Source organism: Centrocercus urophasianus, unplaced genomic scaffold (assembly GCF_019232065.1).
Source record: "Centrocercus urophasianus isolate 14NV4802_14NV808 unplaced genomic scaffold, USGS_Curo_1.0 seq_2, whole genome shotgun sequence".
NCBI lineage: Eukaryota > Metazoa > Chordata > Aves > Galliformes > Phasianidae > Centrocercus > Centrocercus urophasianus.
This window is the reverse complement of record NW_024884755.1, coordinates 7,974,114-7,997,491: the sequence shown is the minus strand read 5'-3', so window position 1 is coordinate 7,997,491 and position 23,378 is coordinate 7,974,114. Positions and strand designations below refer to the sequence as shown.

Here is a 23,378-nt window from a genome sequence, read left to right as displayed (position 1 = left end):
GTACAAGCTAAAGTCCAAGGACCCTCCAATCTACCTTTCTAAACCTCATCTGTCGGTGGAGTATAATTAGTGTATAAATTGGCCTAAAGATAATTGTTACTAACCTTTTTACACAAAAGCGTATCTGCAACTATGATAAACTTCTTCAAAGCTTAAAAATAATAGTGTTGAATAATAAAACAGTAAAACATCCTCTGGGGTGACTGGTGGTGTGAGGCTAATGCAGAGTGGTGTTGCAACACCATCAGCTGTTGCAGTGACACATAACTGATGTTAGATCCACTAGTGCTGAGGAGTTTTTGGATTTTAGTTGTTTTTAACCATTTCATCTTGCTGCAGGAATGTTAATATGATGTTTGCCTTCTGCTGTGTCAGCTTGCAGCAAGTGACAGAGCTCTCTACTAGACCATGGCTAATCCTGAAAGCTGATGTGTGTGAACATCATCTAACTTTTGTAAAATAGGCTAAAAATAGGTATTTAGGGAGAGTTCTTTATTGATTAGGATGGCTTCCTTTCTTCAGCTTATTGCTGATAATAAATTGCTGTAGTTGTTTCTCTTAAAGCTTTTGAGGCCGTAAGAGTACTAGAAACTGTTTGAAGAGAACTTGGCATTCTGATCCTCTTTGCTTATCAAATCTGATCTTTTTTTTTTTAAAAAAAAGGTGGGAAATCTGTTTCTACTCAATTATCAAAAGTTTATTCCTAGCATGCTGGGAATCTGTTCACTGCAAACAAGACTGGGATGGCACCATTGGTTTAGCTGAAGCACAGAAGGGTCACTCTGTGTATGTGTGACTGCTGTACAGTACATGGTTACATGGTTTGGAGCAGAGTGGAGTAATAATACTCCAAAAATGCCAAACAGTACAGTAGAAATATCATTCATAAAAACATGCTTTCTTTAACATCCTTGAACTCCCACTTACTTGAAGACCCACTGGCTTACCGAAGGAGCTCAGATCTAGTCAGCAGGGCACCTCTGGGCAGTGCCATCCCAGTGCTCAGTGCAACTGCAGAGGGCTCTGAATGCTGCCTGCATCCAGCAGAGCTGGTGGCACCAGCTGGGAGGGAGAGGAGCGGTCCCAAGTCCTTCTGCAGGGCTCTGTTCAGAGCACTGCCCTTGATCTAAGAGAGCCCAGAGCTGCAGGGTTTCCATCCCTCTCCGTAATTTATTTTGCAGTGGAGCTTTTTGCTGTTCTCAGTCTCTAATGAAAAGATAAGATGAAAAAAATCCACAACAGATGCAGAACGCAGAGCTCCAGGGGGAGAGGGAAAACTGTTGTGCTTTTTCTCAGTGAGGGAAAAAGAAAAAAGCAGAAAGCGTGGGAAGAATGGGCTGTGTTGGATTCATTTGGAGATACTCGGGGTTTACAGCCATAGCAGCCTTTTTAGTTGAGCGGTATCATTGGTCTGTTCTGTTAAACTTCTGCAGAAAAATGAATGTGTGCTTTGGCTGTTTGCATCTATGATCAACTTACCCTTCTATCTCCTGTGAGTTGCGTCTCTCCTGAGTTTGGTAAAGGGTGCCGTATGTCTCTAAGTGGAGTCTGTAGGTTTGCATTGAGACAAATGGTGCTGTGCAGTTGTGGAGGGAAGCCTTACAGCAAGCGGCAGACAGCTCCTCTCCCAGGCACCTTGTTTTACGTTTATTCAGAGCATCTGGGGTACAGTTGTGCTTTGTCTTATAGCAGCAGAGTTCTGACCTTTGTATATATCCTAAGGGGAGGGAGGCTTCAATATTTGACCATGGTCAAATATTGTATGTGGTTTTGCAGCCGTGGGGATGAAAATAATACAGTAGTATTCACCTGGGACACCATGGGAGGGCTCTCAAACGAGCATGTTATTTGCCCAGAAAGAATATTAAGGATGACTTCTAGAACAGTCTGCATTGATTGCAAATGACAGAAGCTAAACTGGCGGATACATGCAGAAATTCTGTATTCCTGTTTCCAATGACTAGGAAAACAGCTGGGACTTGGTAATACCTGGAGTTTGATGTCAGTAATAGTTGAGTGATGGATTGTAATTGTTTCAGTTTTATCGGGTAATAGATTGGGGTCTATCGTGACAGAGCTGTGAAATAACTTTGTATTTGAACTCTCACTTCTTTAGATTCACTCAATATTCAAAAAAGAGAATATTTAAAATCTTGTCAAATAAAATTGCATTCAGCACTGGTCAAAAGACAACTGATTATAGGTGGATTTATTCTTAGTAAAGAAAAGACCTGTGCAGAGCCCTGAGGTGTGTGGGATCTGTGGGTATGGGATGCGGGATGGAGCAGCATTTGGTGACCTTTGTATCAGAGCTCTTTAAGACAACTGGATTTTATTGAAGCCCTCCCAAAGGATGATTTTGTTTCAACCTCTGAGGCTTCAGTACTGTTAGCAAAGAGTGCTAATATGATTTTGATATGGCATTTATGTTCACAAGACCTTAAAGCCATGTATTTAACTGGATTAAAACGATGGAACTTGATGGAGCTTTGGCCTTAAAAATTGCTTGTTTATTTATTTATTTAATCATGCCAAAATTGAACAAGGAAAACATTCTTTTACTGTACCTTAGACCTAGTTGTCTTGACTCTGCAACTGCTCTGTATGACTCAAAGCCATGGTGAACTAATTAAGACAGTGCTGTTACTAACAAAAGAACTGCTTTTTTCCTCACTCCTCCCCCCAGCAGTTTGTCAAACAAAATTGTATCCTATACCAAAATAATAGAAGTCTAATGTATCCTGGCACTCTATCTGCAATCAACCAGCAGTATTTTGTAATGCTGTTGCAGTATGTGTATTAGAGGACTTGTATTTTACGCAGCTCGTTAACACAAGGGAATCATTAATTTCTGTAGAGTGTCTTTGCCAGAAAAATATGGGCTTTAAATCTTCTACATCCATACAAAAGTACCGTCCTTCTCAAGTGTCCTAAGTAGGTATAATCATTATAGAAAATAATTCTAAATGACTGCTTTTTGCAGCTGATGCTCCTTTGGAAAACTCGCTGATAAATCTGCATCTCTGTAGACATAGATGCAGTGTCTTAATCGTTTTCATGTGGACCTGGATCATAGCATGCTGCTGTGTCTTGTCTGTAGTATTATGGGCTTTGCTGCATGCCAAGATAGTTTTGTCTTGTTTGAAATATTTCTGTGCTAATGTGCTCTTTCCACCTTTGTTTTTTAAACAAAGGGCACATCTGTTGCATCTGCCTTTTGAAAGCTGTCTCTAAAAACTTGTAGCAATAGTTAACTCAGCTGCCTGTTTCTGCTCTCTGAGGGGTCGCCTGGCCTGATATGCACCGTCTGGCTGACCGAGTCCATCTGGAGGAGCTGACTAAAATTGGCATTCTGAAAGGCAACGTAGATGACATGGTGAAGGTTCATCTGGGTGCAATATTTATGCCACACGGACTTGGACATCTACTTGGAATCGATGTGCATGACGTTGGAGGCTACCCAGAGGTTAGTGTTTGTGCTCAACAGCCTTGTTGGTTAACCCTCTGCAATAGCTCAGCTTTTCTCTTGGCTGTTGCAGGTTAGATGGCTGTATTTTCTCAGAGGCACAATAGTGGTGTGTTTAAGTCTGTCTTTCTCTGAATGCAATGCTTTATACAGCTTGCTTAAGAGGAATCTATTATTTCATTAAAATGTATATTGTTGTGGAGAGTGGTCAATTGATGCTACTCCAAGCATTCTTAATCTGTTCAATTTCTGCGCACTTTGTGATGTTCTTCAGTGATTCATCTCTGTGATGCATATCACTCAGGTGTGGGTATACCATGGCAGAGAGCTGTGCAGTGGATCTGAGCTACATGAGACCTGGAGTGAGAAGTCTTGCTCCATTCCAGATGTGTGAGACAGCTGTGGGAGCCCACTGCTGTACGTGGGCTGGTAAATCCTGGTGGCTGTGGCATGTGGAAACCAGCTGGATTGTATTTCTCCCTTGAACTTTGGTCTCCACTGTCAACTTAGGCACCAGTATAGATGTGTTGTTTTGGAATGAGGATAGAATAAAAAGTCCGTAATGTCTTTGTGAAGGTGAAAACTACAATTTCTTGTATTCCGAGTTTCTGCAGAAAACACAAAATGATTACCTTTTTCCTTGTGTTAATGCGGTGATTTGTGACTCCAGTCTGAAAGCAGAAATGTTTTTGTTAAAAAACAAAGCAAAATAAACAAAAAAGCCGTCTTTAAAGAGATTGAATTTAACATTTGAATACAGAAAAGAAGTTCACAGTAGCTTTAGAAAGATTTAGAAGGATTTTCTGTGTTACATTTTGGTTATTTGAGACTGTAAGGGTTTTCATTCATATAATATGAAGGTGCATCAGTGGACTTCTTTCTTAGGTAAGATTATTCTCCTACATGAACCATAAAAAGGAAGTGAAAACTCCTTGGGTAGGGCTTAAACACATTTAGGAACTTGTTGGATGTGCAGGCTGCGTAACAGCTGCTGCTGCTGATTTTACTTCTGCAGAGTGAAGAAACAGGATATAATATTTAAGAGTGCTTGTTTTTTTTAAACACCACGAGGTAATTATTGTTGACACACAATACTGTGATGACAATGAATTGGCATCAGCTATTAAACTTAGTTGTAATAAAAATGAAACAAAATCAAAAGTCACCCTATTCTGATTTTAAGGTTTTGTCACTAGTGATAGAAAGGATGGATGTTTTCCCCTCTTTTCTCCCAAGTTCATTCCATCTGTGTGCAAATGGAAGCATTTAGCAAAGCACAGGAGATGTGATGGACTTCAAAACCAGGATCCCAATGTTGCATGCCTTTGCTTCAGTTGTTTTCATTCTGTTGTGAATAACCTTGATAAGTTTGGTGGAGTTGCTGAAGCTTGAGTATGCGTTCAAGAGCTGATAGGATAGAGAGACAGCTACATTTTAAGAATTAAGGAGAAGAACTGGGAGAGTGAAAAGTCCCATGTTTGCTTTTTATTTGGAAATTTTTAATGTAATTTAGGGGACATTGTCTCTGAGAGAAGAATGATCTATCCAGAGTTCTGTAAGAGCAACCTCTTACAGATAAAACTGGCTTCAGGGACTGAATTTTCACAGGAGTTGCACACAGGAGGTGTGTATACAAAACAAACAAACAAAAAAAACCCACCAGAGCTGTATGCAGATGGAAAGCTTTATACTTGCAAACATTAGAACCGTTTGGTTGCTAGACATGCAACTACATTCTTAAATTAACAACATATACATGGCTCATGTACTTTCAAAATGCGATCCTAAATGACAAATTTCCTGAACAGGGGGAAAGCATGGAGTGAACTCAAGTGAATAGCTGAAGACCTGTATTCGCATACAAACATACATGTAGATGGATGGATGGATGGCATCACCTTAGTTGGAAAAATTTGGGGTTTTGTAGAGGGGCAGCCCCATTAAACTCTCATTGCATCATTAATTTCACCTCTGATAGAGCCATCTCTTTTCTCCCAGCCTAAAACATGAGGTTCCTTAAACTGGACCATTTGACCAAGGTGAGGTGCCCACGTCAGAGCTGCACTGGTGGTGGAGTCTCTGGGCCCGAGGCTTCAGTGGGAGCACAGTGCTGCAGCAGTGGGAGCTGAAGGGTCCTTGAGCAAAGCTGTGTGAGCAATGGGGGTTCTTCTTGCTGGTATGATACGTGTCTGAGTTAAATAGCACAAGGTTCTTTGCTGTGTCTCAGTGCTTCATGAGAAAATGTATTTTGAAGATAAGATACCAAGTAGATTTGGGTGATTTTTTGTGCATCTTAAACGTTTACCAGCCAGCAAGATTTTGACAAGGAATCTCAGAAAGCTGTGTTTATTGAAGACTGTGCCTGTAGTGTCGTGTTACTTTTTCTAACTGGTTAAGAAGCAAGTTATTTACTTTTGGCCGAGGGATTTTTGGGAGTATTACAAAGGATTTTTTTTTAAATAAAAACTTTTTCCAAGTGGATATTATTCCATTATTTTTCCTCAAGTGTAAACAGTTACATTTGGAATAGTACAATAAGCTTTAATTTCCTAATTTTTATCCGTCACAAAGTTTTGCGTGTTCCAAAAAAACTATTTCCAGACATTGTTAGCTTAGATTAGTTATTCATTAGTAGCCAAAGTTTTTTTTTTCAAAATTGGCAATAATAAGTTTTCATCTTTTCCAGTAAACTGCTTTCACATGCAGCATCGGACCAGCGCTTTCTTCCTCTTTGATGAGCACTGAAAAGTTTGCACATTTTCTGTATGGGATATTCTTGAACATTAGAAAATCAAACATTTCCTATCTTTTATTGCCATAATAAGGAGTTATGGGTGTTGGCCAGCCATAAATGGAACTCAGTGACTGTGTTTAGGACAGAATTTTCAGAAGAATGTAATCATCGGCGTCTTCCATAGAAGCCAGTAAGGAAACATCCTGATTTTGAGAAGTGCTCAGCAGTCAAGAGCTCCTTGGAGGATCCAGCCTCCTGTAGCATGCTGCTGTATTCCTAGCGGGGGAGCGGAGCGCTGAATGCTACTTTGAAAACTGCTTTACTGCTTCTTTTAAGGGTCTGACTAAACGTGAGCAGCTCTGGCAGTGCGGCCCCAGTGGTACTAATCATTTCTGAAGATCTGGCCTTCAGTCAGGCAGAGCTAGCTTCAAAGTGTGCAAAGCCCACTGGGCTTAGCTTCCACTGTAAAATTTAATCATGGAGGTGGTTTTCCCACACTTTCATTTGTTTCTGGGTAAATACGATACGGGATATAAATGAGGGTTTGTGCGTGATGCAATTGAGAAAATGGGGTAGGTGATCTCAAATTTTCAGACCCTGAGGTGGATGCGGCTGAAGTTTTCATTTAAATCTAGGTTTTGTGTCTCTAGATGCTTGAGTTGATTCAATTTCATGTTATATTAATTGAGTGTCGGGCTCTAAAGAATGCTAAGTACATTTGATGACTTTCTATAATAATAAGCAGTTAATTTAAGTTAGGTTAATAACTGCTGTGATTTTACCATCTTGTGAATAAAGAGTTTCATTTCGTTTTGTCTTTTAAAATTATAAGATTTACCTTAGTTTAAAATTTTAATTCACTTCTCTATTCTCATGAATAGCCGATCCTTTCATTACTGTCATGCATCAGCAAATTCAGGTTAGTGGTTTGGTTTGATCCTGGAGTGATCCGTGCCCGCTGTTCCCGTGCATGCTTGGGAGCACCCTTACTGCTCAGAGAGGTGTGTGAGTTCTGCCTGGCTCAAGCAGGAGGCTTTCTGCCTGCTCCCAGGTCACCAGCTGAGGATTTAGGTCTCCAGAACTTCTGGAGAACACAGGAGTAACCTTGTTCCCTTTCTCGTTCCTAACGTATCTATATATTCCTAGTGTAACCTGCTTTACGCTGAAGCAGATTTCATTCTTTTGTGGTTAGCACTGCAAATGATGCGTTACTGTTTTTACCTTTAAGAAGCAGGAGATGAGGTGCATTTACCACAGAGCTAAAGCTGTTATGGAGAACTCCAGCAATGTGAAGTGCCTCCCTTGGTCATTACCCTGTAACGCCTTGCTGGAGCGTAGTGTATCCAGGACCTGCAAATGGGATACAGTCTGCATGGTAGGACATAAATGAGCAAGGAGAAGAAGGGCTTTTTACCTGTTACAGTGAAAGGGTTTTTTTGTGTTTTCTTTTTTCATGTAATTGATTGTCTACACCTTCAGAAAATCTCTGAGAAACATTTTTCTTTGGGGGTCCCCCTTGAATCACTTGTGTTCCTTCACAGCAAGGCCCTGTGGCTGTGTGTGCTGCTGAGCAGCAGGGCGCAGGCACACACCAAGCCAGAAAGGCTTTCAGTTCTGCAGCACAGTGCAGAACAGCACAGGGAACCCTGCTGCTTCTTGGTGGTGTTGGGTAAAACGACTGTTAGAAGTTCCTGTGGCGCAAAAGGTTCTGTGGGATCTTAAAGCCCCAAGAGGTTCATGGCTCTTCTTATCCCTGCCGTGGCACCTTGCATGTGCTCAGAAAAGATGTGCTCTGGTCCCAGCAGCTTTTCCCTGCCAGAACTGGTGCTGGAGTCTGGGTGTTCATGGAAACCAAGGACTTAATGGGGGCAGAGCGGGGGCAGGCTCAGGTGCAGTGCTGTGCTGCACACCCTGCTGTCATCCCACAGGATTCTTTTTTCCTCCGAGAAAGTAAGTGTCACAGGCTTGGGTTTTCTGTTGCTTGGACTGGATTTCATTCAATTTGGTTAGATTTTTTTTTTTGAAGGAAATACTTGGTTATGTTTGTTGTACTTATTGAAGTTTGTTGCAAAATATTCTGTCTGCTAACAGAGTTTTTATCTGATATTTATTGTCCAGATCTTTCTGAAAGTGTAGCAGAGACCAACGGAGATGGTGGTTTTTTTGAACAGTTCATTCTAGGCGCAGTAGGGGTACAAAACCAAGATAATATAGTTCTGGTTTCAACTATATGTAAAAGTAAGGCAGAAAACGTGCCATATATTTCAGGCTTTTGTGCTATGCAATTTCTATTAATATCCAAGTATTCCAAATATCCAAAGATTCATGAAAGAAAAAGGCCTTCCAGTTAAGGCTATAGCCTGTATGTATTTTGCGTGTCATAGGAAAACCTGTCCAAAACAGTGCTTGCCTTTGGTCTCATCCTAAAACAATATTGCTGGTGACTTTTGCAGTTCTTTATCTCATTTCCTATGAGTTATCTGTCCAAACATTCTGCTCATCTTCCAGATTTATGTTGTAGTTGTCAACTTGCTGATTTTCTATCTCTATTATTCTCTTAGATTTTAAGAAAAAGAAAAAAGTATGATCTGTATGTTGTATTATTTCCATTATGATCGCAACAGAGCTTGGTGACATCTGAGGATCAAGCAGTAAAAATGAGAGGTGAAATTATGCACAGAACGATGCTACAGCAGTGGACTGAAATTCAGAGCAGGCTGAGTTACCTCAAGTAAATGACAAGTGCTTCTTCCTCATTGCTTGCAGTAGCAGGAGATTTGTTAGGCAGTTTAAACCTGATACCACAGTTAATACCTAGAAAAAGAACAAAAAAAATTCCAAATGGAAATAGCCAGTTGATACCATTTGCCTTCCATTCCCCCAATATTAACTTTGAGCTGTGTCCCCATACTCCAGCTGGTAATTTGATTCTCATGCAGAAGTGGAAGCTTCGACTTGCAAATGTCACAAGTGGTTTGTGATGCTTGGGGCGCTTTTTGGTGTAACCTGCAGCTGATTTCAAAGGCACAACTGACTAGCAGTTCCTTCAGGTGGCTGTAGGCAGCTGGGGCTGCTGGGGAAAAGCAGGATAGGCTGCATAAAGTAATCTTCATTAGCAGCACTCATCTAGAGAAACAAGGTCAGAGAGGGAAGGGACCAGGAGACAAATGAAATGGAATTCAGGACATAGGACTCCATTCTTTTTACAAGAATGAGCTAATTAGAATTTGGGTATACACAGTGGGAGAGTGGGGAAGAGTGAAAGAGCTGAGATTTTGCCTCAGTGTTGGTTTTATATAATCTCAATACGAGATCCGTATTCTGTCAAATTTGAATACTTGATTGAATTTAAGTTGGTGAAATGGTTAGGACTTAGCTGTTTCAGACGTGGTCCAAATAGGACAGTCTGATTGTCAAGCTCTGAGTTCTGTGATGATTTAACTGGAGAAAAGCACCAGAAAATAGTTTTGTGCTGTTCAGTATTTGTAGTTATGAGCAGCTGTGGGGGTCTCTGCTGCAGCCGTGTTTGGCTGCTATAGCTGGCAAGAGAAAGCTTCTGGTTATGCCAACCAAGCATTGCAGCCCTGGTTTTGGGAGGCAGGGTGATAGCATCTCTGTGCTTGCATGTCCCCAGTGGTGTGTTGGCTCCATGGGCGATGACCATCCAGCAGAGACATCATCACGTTTTCCTTCTGACCCGATCTGAATACAGATCCAAGGTCAGTCTCACCCAAAAGGGCCTCGAGCTTCCTGCATCCCACTGTGCCTGGAAGCCAGTGCCCGTGGGACCAGACATTGCACATTGCACTTCTCCCATGGAAGGAGCAACACGTACCACCAAGTTGCTTAAAAGCCTGCAGTTATTCATCTGGGGATGTTACAACTTCTGGTCTTCCATAACCACTTTCCTGAGGGACAGGCATGCTCATGTACTTCCTGGTTCCCTCCTTATTCCGAAAATAGATCTATATTTTATATTTCTCAGCACTTAACTTAATTTGAACTTTTATTTGCTTACATAGTAATGAAATCAGTTTACATAATAATTCTCTTGTTCCCTTGACAGTCCTTATTGCCTAGACATGCTGTTCTTTGTTACCTTATATGAACCATTAATTGGAATCTGATGTTCTTGGCAGGAGTACAGTCACAAATGACAGTGTCATACATCTGTGCTTACTGTGGGAGTGTCTCAATTTTAAAATATGAACAGAACCTCCAAATAATATCACTCTTAGACAACGGTTTTGGATATAGTTTGTTGTTGGAATATACAGGAAAATAGTTCTTTGAAAAGCAGTTTTTCCCCAAAATATCACTAGAAGTCTCTTTTTAGATGCCTAGGTGTTACTATTTTCTAGTTTTCTCTGATTATTTTCTCTGCTATGAGCACATAAGTGTACAACACTGGGTTCTCATGCATAGCTGGACTTCGAGGACAGAGCAGTGGCAGAGCCAGGGAGCCTCTCTGCAGCTACACCAGTGTTCAGGCCTTTACTCTTCTCTTCATCTAAATCCAAAACAACACCATAGTTATTGTTGGAAACAAGACATTGGTTGTCTAGTTGCAAAATAAAGGGATGTTTTCTCCTTACACAGAAGAAAATCAGCTCATGGCAGAGGATTGATATTGACGGATGGCAGTGCAAGGCTTCCCAGCTCTTTTGCTTACACAGGAATAGAAAGCGATGATGTCCTTGTTCCAGACCTGTCACCTTCAGTCTGGGGAGAAATGGATCGCAGTCTTTCAACGAATCCTCAGATGTCTTGGTTTTAGAAACTGACAAAGCCGACATGATGGAGTTATACCTACTGAGATAGTTATGAGTGCCTCCAACATTAGATGTCACAGGGGATGCTGCAGCCTTAGCTCAATGTATGTTTTAATCATCAGAAGAAAGATGTTGCCATCCCTTCCACTTGTGAACCCTCCCCATCCTGCTCTTGCCCCTTCGCAGTGTGGGTTTTCCTTCAGCCTCACTACCAGGCATTCTGGGGCTGCTCTCTGCTCTTCTTCCATTTTGTACCTGAGCAGGCACCATGCAGGCCTCTGCTAAGAGAGAGAGAAAGAGAGCCATGAGCCCACCCATCCGTGTCCTGCCTTCAGAGCAGTCATGTTTTCCCAAAGACTTTTCAAGATGCTTTCATGAGAGTATTATAGCTGGTGCTATTCACAGAACGACTCCAGTGCCCACAGAATTCAAGGATATGGAGATGAAACCAGGAGTTTGACGCCACATGATGTTGCTTGCATTGAAAGAATATCAGAACGAGCTTGTGGATTCTAGAGAAGTTGAAATTGTATTTTTGGGTGAACAGGGCTGGGGGTACTTCCCCTGCTGCTGCCAGCCCAGACAGCCTGTTCCTCTGGGGCTGCCCACGCTGCTGCCCTGGCACTGCTCAGAGGCAGTAAGTGTGCTGTTGGCTTCCTGCAGGATGACACTGTGGGCAGCATGGACACATCTGCACATTGCTTCAGTCAGTAGTCATGGAGATATCTGAAGACATCCAGGTTTGACCACCATACCTGGTGGTAAGCCTCATTTGTTTTAAGAAAAGGTCAAAAATGCACGCGCCATGCCAGCAGTGCCTTCAGATGGTGTTTGCAATTTTTTTTCTCACTGTGCATTCATCCTTCTAGCATCTGTCTTAGATTGACTGCCTAAGAAAAGGCATTTACAGGCAGAATTGAAGGGAAGTACAGTTAAAAGCCAAATACGAGCTGTTTGTTGTAAAGCAGCTGATAGATAGTTGGCAACGCACCAAAAGGTCCAGACACTAATCTAATTGTTTATAGCTCATGGAGAGATTAATCCACAAGATTAGATGCCCTCATTTCCTTTATGCATTACAATGAATGTGTGAGGTGCCAAACCCCATGGGGCAGCAGCAAGAAAAAAATGGCTCTGCTTCTGTACAGTGATTGTTTCAAGTTCAGAAATATATTAATTCTCTTTGATTTCTGGTAAGAACCCAAAAGCAAAGTTCTGTGCTTAATATCTGAGTATTTTCGTTTCCTCAGTACAACAAAATCATACTTTCTTATTTTAATGTAAAAAGCAAAATGCAGATCAAGCATATGAAATGCATGAAATAGCCAGTGAAAACTGTTAGAATACATTTGTTGATTTGCATGGGCCTGGCTTGCAAGGGCACTGAGAATTGCATGTGCTCTGTATCTCTCAAGGGGAGGCACGTGCAGACATCCCTGCTGGTTAGCACTGAAAGTCTTGGCTCCTCAGAGATGCCATGCATTGGGACAGAATAAGCTCTGCTAAGGGAAAAAAGGAACCTCGTTATTGCTTGGGCAACCGGTGAGAACAAAACAAACACTGCTGAGTGGCTATTGCAAGTGGTATTTCTCTGAAAGTGGAGCTCAGGAGCAAACAGTGCTTTGGGGTTATATGCACCTTGAAGAGGTGATTCAGAAAGATTAAAACCTGGCTAATACTCAGGACCCTGCCTCTCCTGTGTCCCCATGGAACTTTTGCCATTGATGCAGAAGAGACATGGGAGCACAGCCATGCCAGGAGCAGAGGGCAGTGCCCAGGCAGCGTTCTTAGCCTCCCAGCAAGGGGATGTTCCTTCCCACTGGTACCAGGTGCTGTGCTGGTGCTTCTGGAAAGAGACACTTTCCTACCAACAAGGAAAATGGCCATGACCAGGTCATGGCTGCAAATGGCCAGGTGACGGACATGAGAAAGCTACCTGGAGATTAAATAAATATAGCCTTTGTCTAGCAAAGCCATTAACTTCTGCCTGGCTAATCTGGAAAAAGTTCCAGGAGTGGAGGTCAGCATGTGTACATTTTTGTGAGCTGCAGGCCTGTGGACTATCTATTGGTCATCATATTTGTTGATTTTGCTACGGTTGCAAAGGATTTTCAAAAAACTAATGGGATTGAGATATTTTTTTTTTTTTTTTTCAGATGTTGCAATAGCTGGCACATTCACATTTGGGGGAAGAAAATTAATATCCTGAACTAGTTCTTGCAGTGTTTCTAATTCCTTGACTAGCACGTCCTCATATATCATTTTACTTTACCAGCTTTGGGGAAGAAGAAAATGTTTTGCTAGTTGGGACTTGTTTTAACTTGGTGCTGAATGATATTATTAAAAACTACATTGCCTGAAAGTTTCAATCTGACAAAAGCGTAGTTTTAAATGGGCTGCTTTTATGAGGTCATGTGTAGACTCATTGCTCCTGAATCAAGATCATAAATGTATAATTTTAGTAGCATACAGTGAGAATGAACATTTGCATTTTCTTGGGGAAACTGTTCTCTGTTACATAGTTCAGCTGTTTCAGCTACGATATGGAGGGTGCATTTTAAGAATTGCATTTTGCTCAAAATATATTTTTCAAGGTAAGGTATAGAAAGAAATTACTTTGTAATTAGCAAAGTAAGTAATTACTTAGTCTTCTAAAGTGGTACTTTTCCAAAGATAGTGTGACAGTACCAAGCAGATCATGAAGCCAGAACCTCTGCAGTGCAAAAGCAGTTTGGTTTGTTGAGTTGATAATCACTGTCTATGAAAGCAAAATGAGTGAGTTATGAGAGTTGATTGTGTAGCACAATTTCAATCCCCCAAAACTTTTATTTTGGATGTCTGACAGAATAGTCAGCATAGGAGGGTCTCGATAAGAGGTTACCCACAGTCAGTATTTCTGTCCATTGAGATGGGCTTCTTTCTACAGGGGGTGGAACGCATTGACCTGCCAGGGCTGCGAAGCTTGCGCACTGCCCGGAACCTGGAGCAGGGCATGGTGCTGACCATCGAGCCGGGGATCTACTTCATCAGCCACCTCTTGGACCAAGCACTCCGTGATCCCGCACAGTCCTGCTTCATCAACAACGATGTCCTGCAGCGTTTCAGAGGATTTGGTGGGGTGAGTTCAACTGGATGGTTTTCTGTTTGTCTTTGCTATGTACTTGAGAAGAAATCTTCTGGAATTTATAATGTATTTAATGGGACGGCTGTACCTGAAAAAGCACCTCAGGCCATTTTGCCCTGTAGACAAACCAGTCTTTTTTTGCTATTTTAAAATGAAGTTTTATACTTGTGATATCTAATGAACAAGAGACCTTGAATTTTTCCATTGGCTGAAATACCTTCAGTCAACGCTGTGAAGTTGCATACCAGGTAAGTGTTTTGCCTTGGGAAATGTGTATGTTATAAAGTGTGACTGAGATTCGTATTCCAGAGTTAGCTTCCTGCAACAATGGTTGGGTGCTCCCTCGCAGGGCTGGAGAGCCTTGTGCTGTTCTAGTCAGGGAGGTGTTAGAGAAAAAGAGCAATAATTGCTATTTCTGAGTTATTGCCAGAATGGCCTGAAAATAATGAATTTAAAACCTCTACTGTTTTCCAACAGAATGGCCAGTGGTCTTCACTAGGTCTCTTGCTCAAGGTATCACATTGCAGGACTTACGTAGCAGCGTGTGCACAGAAAAGGTTGGCTGACTCAGGGGTTAGCTGTGATCTGAAGATTGTTTCCACTCAGACAGCTGCTGTGTAAATAAAAAGGCCTTGTTTCTCCATGCTCTCTGGGGCATTTCCCATTCAAAGCCACCACCCTAGCAGAATATGTAGCAGTTGCAGTGCTTCCAGTAGGTTTTCATTTTAGCAGAGCAAGCATTTGAAGGGTGCTGCATTGTTCTCTGAGCTTCCGTATTCATGCATAGGGAAGATAAAGCAGGCAGCTGCAATGCCCCATCCTTCTCTTGGCTTTTCTGCTAAGTCTCAACACAGCTAACAATCACTGGCAACGGTGGTGATTTTCTGGTATGAGAAGTCACTCATTAGGAATTGTCTGTTGCTGCCATCAACTAATTTATCACTGTATACCATCCATGAGAGGGTAATTACTGTACTGTTCTTGGTCTGAGCTGGCTTTAAACCACCAGCCCAGACCGAAAAGTTGTGTGTGCCATTACCAGCCGCATGAGTCAGCCAGGGCCTGGGCAACCATCTCTGGAAGCTCACTATCTGGTGTGTGCAATCTTATCAAGAGACCTGGGACTTTACCCTGTCTGCTGTTTAATTCATTGCTGAGGTTCGGGACGTTATCTGTCTCTATGTTGTTTCTTTATCAAGACTTGCCCGCCAGCCAACTGAGATTCTGATGAATGAAAAGTAGTTAACTCTGCCTTTTCTAACTTTGAACACATTGTATGTGGCACCACACACTGAAGCATATTCTGAAGGAATACTGTAGTGCACTCAGGTAGCTTAACGCCACAAGGAAACAGGTTTAGCTGTTTTCACTGTTCTTGCGAACACTCTGAGGGAGATCTGGGGGCAGTTCAATTCACTCCTGGTGACCTTTCTCTGGAAATGTTCAGTGAAGCCCATGTTCTGCCATGGTTTGCTGTGAATGCCTCCTCCAGCTCTGCTGGCTTGAGGCATGCACGTGGTTCACCTGCTGTGTGTTCGCATGCAGCAGGAATGGCAGCACAGGGTCTCTACCTTGGCATGAGTTGCTGAATTGGGCACTTCTATTCCAGAGATTCCAAACAAAGCCTAACTTTCTTCCCTGTTTTTGCTTAGCTTCCTGTAATGTTGACTTGTGAGGAGAGTGAGCCAACAAACTTTGCTACAAGGGGGAGCTGCCCAAAAACGATTGAGCAAAAATCTAAATCTCTGATCCCCCTGTGAACAATACATTTTACTTAGAGAGAGAAAGAAATAATACACACATCCCTGAGCCAGATGTTGTCACTTGATTTTGTCCAGGAGAAGAATGGAAATAAAATCTGAGACAGAAACATATCTTAATATTTCTAAATTCTAACAAAAGCTGAACTGTAATGCAGTCAAAATGCAATTTGCTGTTCAGAGTGCTTAGTTATCCATGTGCAGGTTCATTCTGGCTTGTCCAGAATGAGTATTTCTCTCTCAAGCACATCAGAAAATTTTCTCTCTGCATGATTAAAGAAGATCTCATGAGTCCCAGTGTTACTGACACAGCAGAACTGGGGGTAATACTGGTATCAGTTCTAGCCAAAGAGCTTGCTACAGCCATGTCCAGTCTTCCTTTAGGTTTAAAAAAACCTACATTCTAAAAAAAGGAAATAACTAGTCTGCTTTCCTCTGCAGAGCTCAGCACTAATTAAAGTGCTCTTAATTTGGCTTGATTTAATTCACTTCAAAAATGAACTTATATGAACCAAAGTAACACCATTGTAATTTTGAGTAAGAATACCCGCACAGGGATTTGAGGAGTTTAATGAATTCACCTTGAATTCATGTCTTTTTGGTTTGGGATAATTTTCTTGAGTGTGACAAGTCTCTGCACAGAGAAGACTGCAGCCATTTATTGTAATTTGGGCTGTCCAATGCTGGAGGTAAGAAGGTTATGAAACCTTCAAGAGCAAGAAAGAATGGAGAAAGTGAGAGGTTTTTCTTCTGAACCTGGATTCCCGGTGGTACCAGCGTGGTGACACCAGCACAACTGCACGCAGTCAGCACAGGTTGTGCCCAGCCCCATGCCTGCATGCACCACAGATGCCCACACTACACAACTGTAACTGCTACTTGGCAGTCTTGCAGCCTGCCCTCATCCCAGACTAGAGCTGTTCTGTTCTGGGAACCCACTGTAGGGAACCTGCTTTAGCAGGGGGGTTTCAACCCCTACAGTCCTGTGACCCTGTGAAGTCTCTCTGTCACATATCCACCAGTTCTCAATCTGTAAAACTGAGTCCAGTTCACCAAGGTCATGAGTGCTGTGGGGCTGCACCGGGGCTCTGTGAGCATTGCTCTGCTGAGAACACAGAGCCGTGCAAGGCAAGGTATTTGCATGTGGCTTTGCTTATGGCTGAGGGAAAGCGTGTGGGTCCTGAGGGAAGGGGAAGCACCAGCTCTAAACACAGCTCTTTGGGGTTTGAAATGTCCACTCTTCATAAGCTGATTACTGATTCGTGCAGTCCATACGATGTTTTCTCAAAGACCCAGTGAAAATGTTCAGTGCTTGGCCCTAGATATTCAGCCTCTTTTCAGGCTTTATTTTTTTCCCTAGGATTTGTAGAACCAGCACTACACCTTATTTGTGAAAACTTTATGGGACTTAGAGAAAATGCTCACTGACTGCTAAGCATGCTCATCTACTTTTTAACATCTCACATCACGCAATAGTAGTAACACAACATATCCTGGAAAGGTTTTCACAGGAAAGCAGTTGTCCTAATGGAACATGTCACTTTCTTTAAAGTTCTGAGAAGTAATGGTTGTAGGCTGCCCCAAAACAGTGACTGGTTGCTTGTAAATCTTCTTTAACCCTTTTTGCTTCAGTTGCCTAATTAACATAATCAGGTTAAACTAAGAGCAATTGTTACTAACCTGTATTTAGCTTATATTTTATTGGTTCTTTTTGAGGCTTGATGAAGGGAATGTGTGCCTGAAGCTTCTTTTTCCATTAACATCAGTTGATCTAATGAAATGCATAGCCTCACCCTACAAATCTTGATCCTCTTTTATAAAATGTTTATACATAGAGCTTTAAAGTAAAGTGTTCCTGACATGAGAATTTGCTTGTAAGAGGAAGGAGACTGGCAGCGTGGGGTAAGAAAGAGTCCCTACACAGCACAGAGCCCATCAGCCCCTGTAGGAAGGCTTTGTATAATGTGGAAAGAGGAAAGTGGCAGATGCTTTTTCCCAGTCCTGCAGTGTACCCACCTCTGATTTTAGTGTAAGAATAGATCTATTTCCTAATCAATCCCATGAAGCATGGAAGTCAAATTCTGCTTGTCCTAAGTTTGCTTATTAAAAATTATTGGTGAGTTGATGGCTGAGTCAAAGTCAGTCCCCTTTGTCTGCATGCATCTGCCCCAGTAGTAAAGCAGCTATAAAAACTGATGTATGGATGCTCCAGTTGGCCTATGTAAATCATGTGCTGATTTACCTTGTGTGGCACACATCCTGTCCTGCTTTCCCATAGGTTTCCTGCTCCAGGATTTTGTAGCAATTCTGTTGCTGCTTTCCACAGCCGTAATCAAACAAATGCTCAATAGATTAAAAATTGGAGATGTGTCACCAGTGGTCTTTTTTAATCACATCTGGGATCTGTCATCGACCAAATCTGGGCTGTTTAATTGGCCAAAATCTTTTCTTGAATCTCAAAAGCCTTTTTTATATATCATCATCCAAAAGAAATGAATGAGTGCTACAACCCCCTTTGCTTGGAAGATAACACAAAAGGCTCTGGGGAGCATGAGTGTATCAGTTAGTCAGGACAAAGTGCGAGGCTGTGTATGTAGCTGACAGCAGTGCGGTGTTAACTCGTGTGCTGTCCTTGGCCATGCCTTTACAGCCCTGCTTTGGGACCAATTTGGGTCCATTGAGTCAAGCCACATGATGATCTGCTGCTGGCGTTCAGTGGTTGTGCAATCAAATCTATCTAAATAGGTCGTGCCACTGCCCGTGATAAGATAAAGGCATTTGAGGGTCCTGATGTTCCTGGGCACTTGGCCTGTGCAGGATAGCTTTGTGAAATTGCCATCTCGCACTGCAAAAGCCATGTGTGGGGGGAAAAGCTTGCGAGGAGCCCCTGGGAGCTGTAGTGCAGCGTGGCCTCACACCTCCGCTCGCTGCTCCTTTAAGCCATGTCTGGTTCCAGGCCTTGCTGTAGCCCTGAACCAAGCAGCACTGTGGAACAAAGAGCCTGAAAACAAGGACAGCTCTGAGAGCAAGTTTCATAACCGTCCCTTGCTGGGAAAGGCAATCCCAAGTTGGTAAACTCTGCCAGCCAGAGCCAGCATCTTTTGTCCGTTTGGACCAAGGACAAGAGCAAGCCAGGCTCTCCTGGAGGGAAGGTTCGCAGGTCCTCTGATGCTGCTGCTTGCTGCAGCCGAATTTAAGCTCAGTGTGATGTACAGAGTGTGAACAAAACGAGCAGATGCACACATTTTTTCCCCTCTTGGGAGCCTGTGTTCCTCTGCGCTTACGTTGCTTTGACTAGAGAGATAATGCGCACTGAGGCTGGGCAGTCTTTCTTCACTGTTAGTGTAAGCATACACCTTACGTTGGATTCCTGCATGCAGAGGGCAGCTGGGTCCTGGAGTTCTGAGAGTGAAGAGGGGTTGTGTGGGAATGGCTCTGCTGCCCTGGCCCTCTGCAGCAGCATTCAGTGGGCTCCTGACAGCTTTCCATACTCTGTCTGGTGCTGGTGCCACTCACTGGCTTTAGATGCGTCTGGCCCCAGCACTCACCATTCTTTGCTCATTCAGGATCTTTCACCTCTGACAGAATCCCTCTCTCTGTGCTCCTGAGCCTGCCTCATCCCATTTTGCTCCATTTTCCTCTAATAGAATTGCCCATTTCCAGGTTCCAACTGTTCCAAACTCTACCTCTGCAGCCATTATCTGTCCGCCCTGTCTCTCCTGACCATATCTTGCCTTCCCCAGCTCCTTTCCTCACCCTCATTCCATTTTCCAGCTCATTTCCATCCCAATTTTCTCATTGCACACACAGGACACTACTGACAGTCCAGTTGTCCGCAGGCTGTTCCCTGTGCTCTCTGGCTCCTGTCTTCTCTGCTCTCAGGGCAGTCACTGCTCCCGAGGAGTGCCCAAGTCCAGCTGAAAGAATAAGATGCTCAACTGCAAAAAAAAAAAAAAAAAAAAAAAAGAGCAACACCGGGTTTTTTGTTAATCTCAGTTGCAAAGCAGACAAACTGTGGTTGAAATGTCTCTATAGCAGATTCAAGGGGGAATTCCATCTCTAAGAGGCAAAACCACCCACGTAATAGCTGTTGAGGTGCCCGGATCTGTTTGCTGTGTGGCTTGCATCCCCTGTAACACCCAGCATGGGCCCGGCAGACACAGCACGTGCAGCTTCCAGATGTACAGCTGTCCAAACCCAGTGTGTGAACTTGGAGTTGATTTATTTAATTCTGCTTTATAATACACTTAACTTGATACCAGCTAAAAGAAATAATTTGGCAACGACATCATTAAACAGTTTAATAAGGAGTAGATGACTCATTCTGTTTGAACAAATGGATTATTTTGCAATCAGAAGTACAAATGTTATCCAACTTTATTTTTAGTTGGAAATGTCAAGAGGTCAGAAACAATTAAAACAACTGTAAGATGGGAGTCCCCAGAGTGTGTGTTCTCTTGGATTTACACCTTACTAAAATTGCTTTTATTGCAGCTTAGTGACTTAGCAACATTTTTCTGATAAGATAATGGGAAATGACTGTGTAGGCACATTTACTGGCTAAGAGAGATTAGAGTCAGAAATGGAACATACTTTTCATTTCAACAGAACAAGAGCTGGAAAACTGAGAGGATCTGCTTTTTCCTTGCATGATTTAAACAGTGATTGTCCTTTAAAAGGAATTCTGACCTGTGCAGGAATTTCTTATCAGCTCAAAATTCAATGTTTGAATATCAGCTACAAGCTACTTCGTGTTGCAGTTCCTCCTTTGAAAGTGTACTGTATCTAGAGAAGATGTGATTTGTCTGCACACAGCAGCAAACTGCAGCTCAGCACCAGGACTGCTGCAAGAGCGGGCACCTCAGGCATCAGCAGGCACTGCTGTCCCAGCAAGCTGGGCACTGGCGAGGGTACAGGCAAAGCCTGGGGCAACATGCCTTTTCCTGCTCCTGGTATCAGAGGGGGGGGGATGCACAGGGACTGCGCAGCCTCACTCACCCACTCCTGGGCACCTGCAGGAGCACCACCAAACTCACTTGCAGGCCACTGCCTCCTGAGGTTCTGGTGCTTGCTCTGTGTTCTGCTCTTGTATCAGCAACTCAGTTGGAAACACGCCAGTTGCTCCATGGCCATCGCTGCCCGAAGTGCTTCTCGTCTCCAGCTGGAATACCTCATTGGTAACTGCGTGTTCTCTGTGACAGGTCCGGATTGAAGATGATATTGCGGTGACAGCCAGCGGGATGGAGTTGCTGACGTGCGTCCCACGTACTGTGGAAGAAATAGAGGCTTTCATGGCAGAAGGCCAAGGCAGCGCCAAGTCATTTGGCTCCTTGTCCAGCCAAAAGGAGTAAGCTTCAGGTGATGCTGAATGTCCCACGCTGATCAGTCATCGTCCTGATTTAATACTGCAGCATATAAGATAACATCCAATTCTTCATAGCGAGAAGAGGACAGGCTATTAGCCAGATTGATTCATTAATTAAAAATGAAAGTAGAAGGCTTCAGCACTGGATATCCATATACTTCCGACGTCGCTGCTTTGCAGGCAGCAGTTGACAAACAAGTGCCACCTGAATAACCTTGCTACAGCAGTGATTTCTTCCAGTTAAATCTGAATTTTGATGATAGAGACTCTTTAAAATACAGGTGATCTGAATGCTGCCAGCAGTTGTAACAACCTAAGTCATTTATTAAGCTTTATCACAAGTATTGCAAAAAAGAGAAAAAAATCAGCTCTTTTCACTGGACAAAATGACACTTATATTTTTCTTATGGATCTTGTATCAGTGACAATGGAGTAAGCAGAATGAAATTTGTATTAAAATTCATCCTTGGCATCATTTTTGTTTACAACTTGTGTTCATTAGATTCTTCTGCTGCCATTTCTACTTCTTTACCTGACTTTCTGCCAGTTTGTGCTCTGGAAACACTGACTCTTTGTTAGCCTGACTTCTGTTCTGGTTACAGGGTACATTGATCCTGCACACAGCCTTATTAAACTTGTTCATCTATTTGTTCCTTAAAATTATAGATTGCTGCGGTGTTCAGAAGCCTTAAAACCTGCAAGAAGGAAACGTCTTCATTCCAGAGCTCTGGGTCAGTCAGAGCTGTGCTCTGCCAAACGATGGAGTTGCTTCAAACCATCTGTTGTTAGCAGCTTCAGAATTAAATCATTAATCATTAAATTTTATATGGATAGACCACAAACATATTAATAATGATCACAAAATGACTTTCTATTCATGCAGGATTTAAATTACCCACAGAATCCTTTCTTTTACTGTAGGTGAAGCCTGCAGGAAAACAAATGCTCTGCTTGCATCATAAAATAGTCCTGGTTGCTCTGACTCCGTAGAAGTGTTGTTTACTGAACACGTCATGTTTATGTCTGTTGCTGATGAACACATCAAAATCACCGTGTTGTGGCCTTATGCCCCTTGGCTGTGACCGGCTGGAGATCTGGAGTTCTTTCAGAAATGGTGAATGGTTGCTCTTTCTGCTGACTGCACTGAGCTGTGCGACACAAACCCGCTCTTCCTTTCTAGCCACTTGGTGAGCCATTGCCAAATAGGGAACTTCAAGTGGTGAAGACCAAGGAATTCGTTGTGAAATAATCCAGAGGCTTCACTCCTTCTGTTCAGTGTCACTTTGCTGAGTGATGAACCTATGTGCATTTTTTTTTAAAGGTTGCTGGCCACGGTCTACAGGAGGTGAATGCGGGAGGTCTTGAGATGGGAAGGGATGTGAAGGAGCAGATGTGAGGTCAGTAGCTGTGATGTGCAGCAGTGCTCCTGCTGAGTTTCAGGGTGCAAAGGCTCCTGCTCCTGAATGCACAGCATGTGCAGAGGTGCCATGCTGTGTGTTGGCAGCTGTGCAGGTGTCAAACACCACAACCTGCAAGCACACTCCAGACTTATCTGTCTCTCAACCCTGCGATGTTTTCTAGCGCTGGGCTGTGCCTGCAGCCTCAGCCCACTACCCTCTGAGTCCAAGCACAGCTGAAGCATGCTCTGAACACACTCAGACCACTGGCTGCTCTGGCCATTGAAACCTGCTGTCTCTTAGGTTCAATAGCAGTTACTGTGTTACAGTAACACTTCACAGATTTAAAAAAAAAAAAAAAAAAAGTTTTGGAGTTGTTTCAACTAAGCTGTAGTCCTAGCGCAGCTAATAGGCCTTTCCCTGCTATGATTAATGCTGGCGCACGGCGGCGGTGCTCCTGCAGAACAGGTCTGGCTCTGGGTGCTGTGCAGGCAGGCTGTGTCCCAGCACGCCGTGTGGGGGGAAGCGCTGCCAGCTGTGCTGCTGGGGGTTCTGCGGGGCCGGGAGCGCTGCCCTGCACAGCCAGGGACTGAGCTCAACTGCTGCAGATTGTACCCTGCCTTCCAGTGCTCCGTTCTGCAGTTCTGGATAGTTTCTACCCACTTATGCAAAAAGCAAGTTAGTTTTGTTGTTGTTGTTTTTTAATTAGCATCTGAGGGAGGGGAGTAAGTGTTTTAAAATGGCAGAATGATATTTAATA

At 43.0% G+C, this 23,378-nt stretch overlaps 1 protein-coding gene across 1 annotated transcript in view; it reads left to right on the top strand.

The window, feature by feature from the left end:
• Positions 1 to 21,696, top strand: part of PEPD (peptidase D) — a 116,782-nt gene extending 95,086 nt beyond the window's left edge. Inside the window, exons 13-15 of the mRNA XM_042821838.1 lie at positions 3,282 to 3,466; positions 13,899 to 14,090; positions 21,058 to 21,696. Coding sequence (XP_042677772.1) covers positions 3,282 to 3,466; positions 13,899 to 14,090; positions 21,058 to 21,207 — 527 coding nt within the window. The 3' untranslated portion in view covers positions 21,208 to 21,696. The remainder of the gene's footprint in view (positions 1 to 3,281; positions 3,467 to 13,898; positions 14,091 to 21,057) is intronic.
• The last annotated feature ends 1,682 nt before the right edge of the window (positions 21,697 to 23,378 follow it).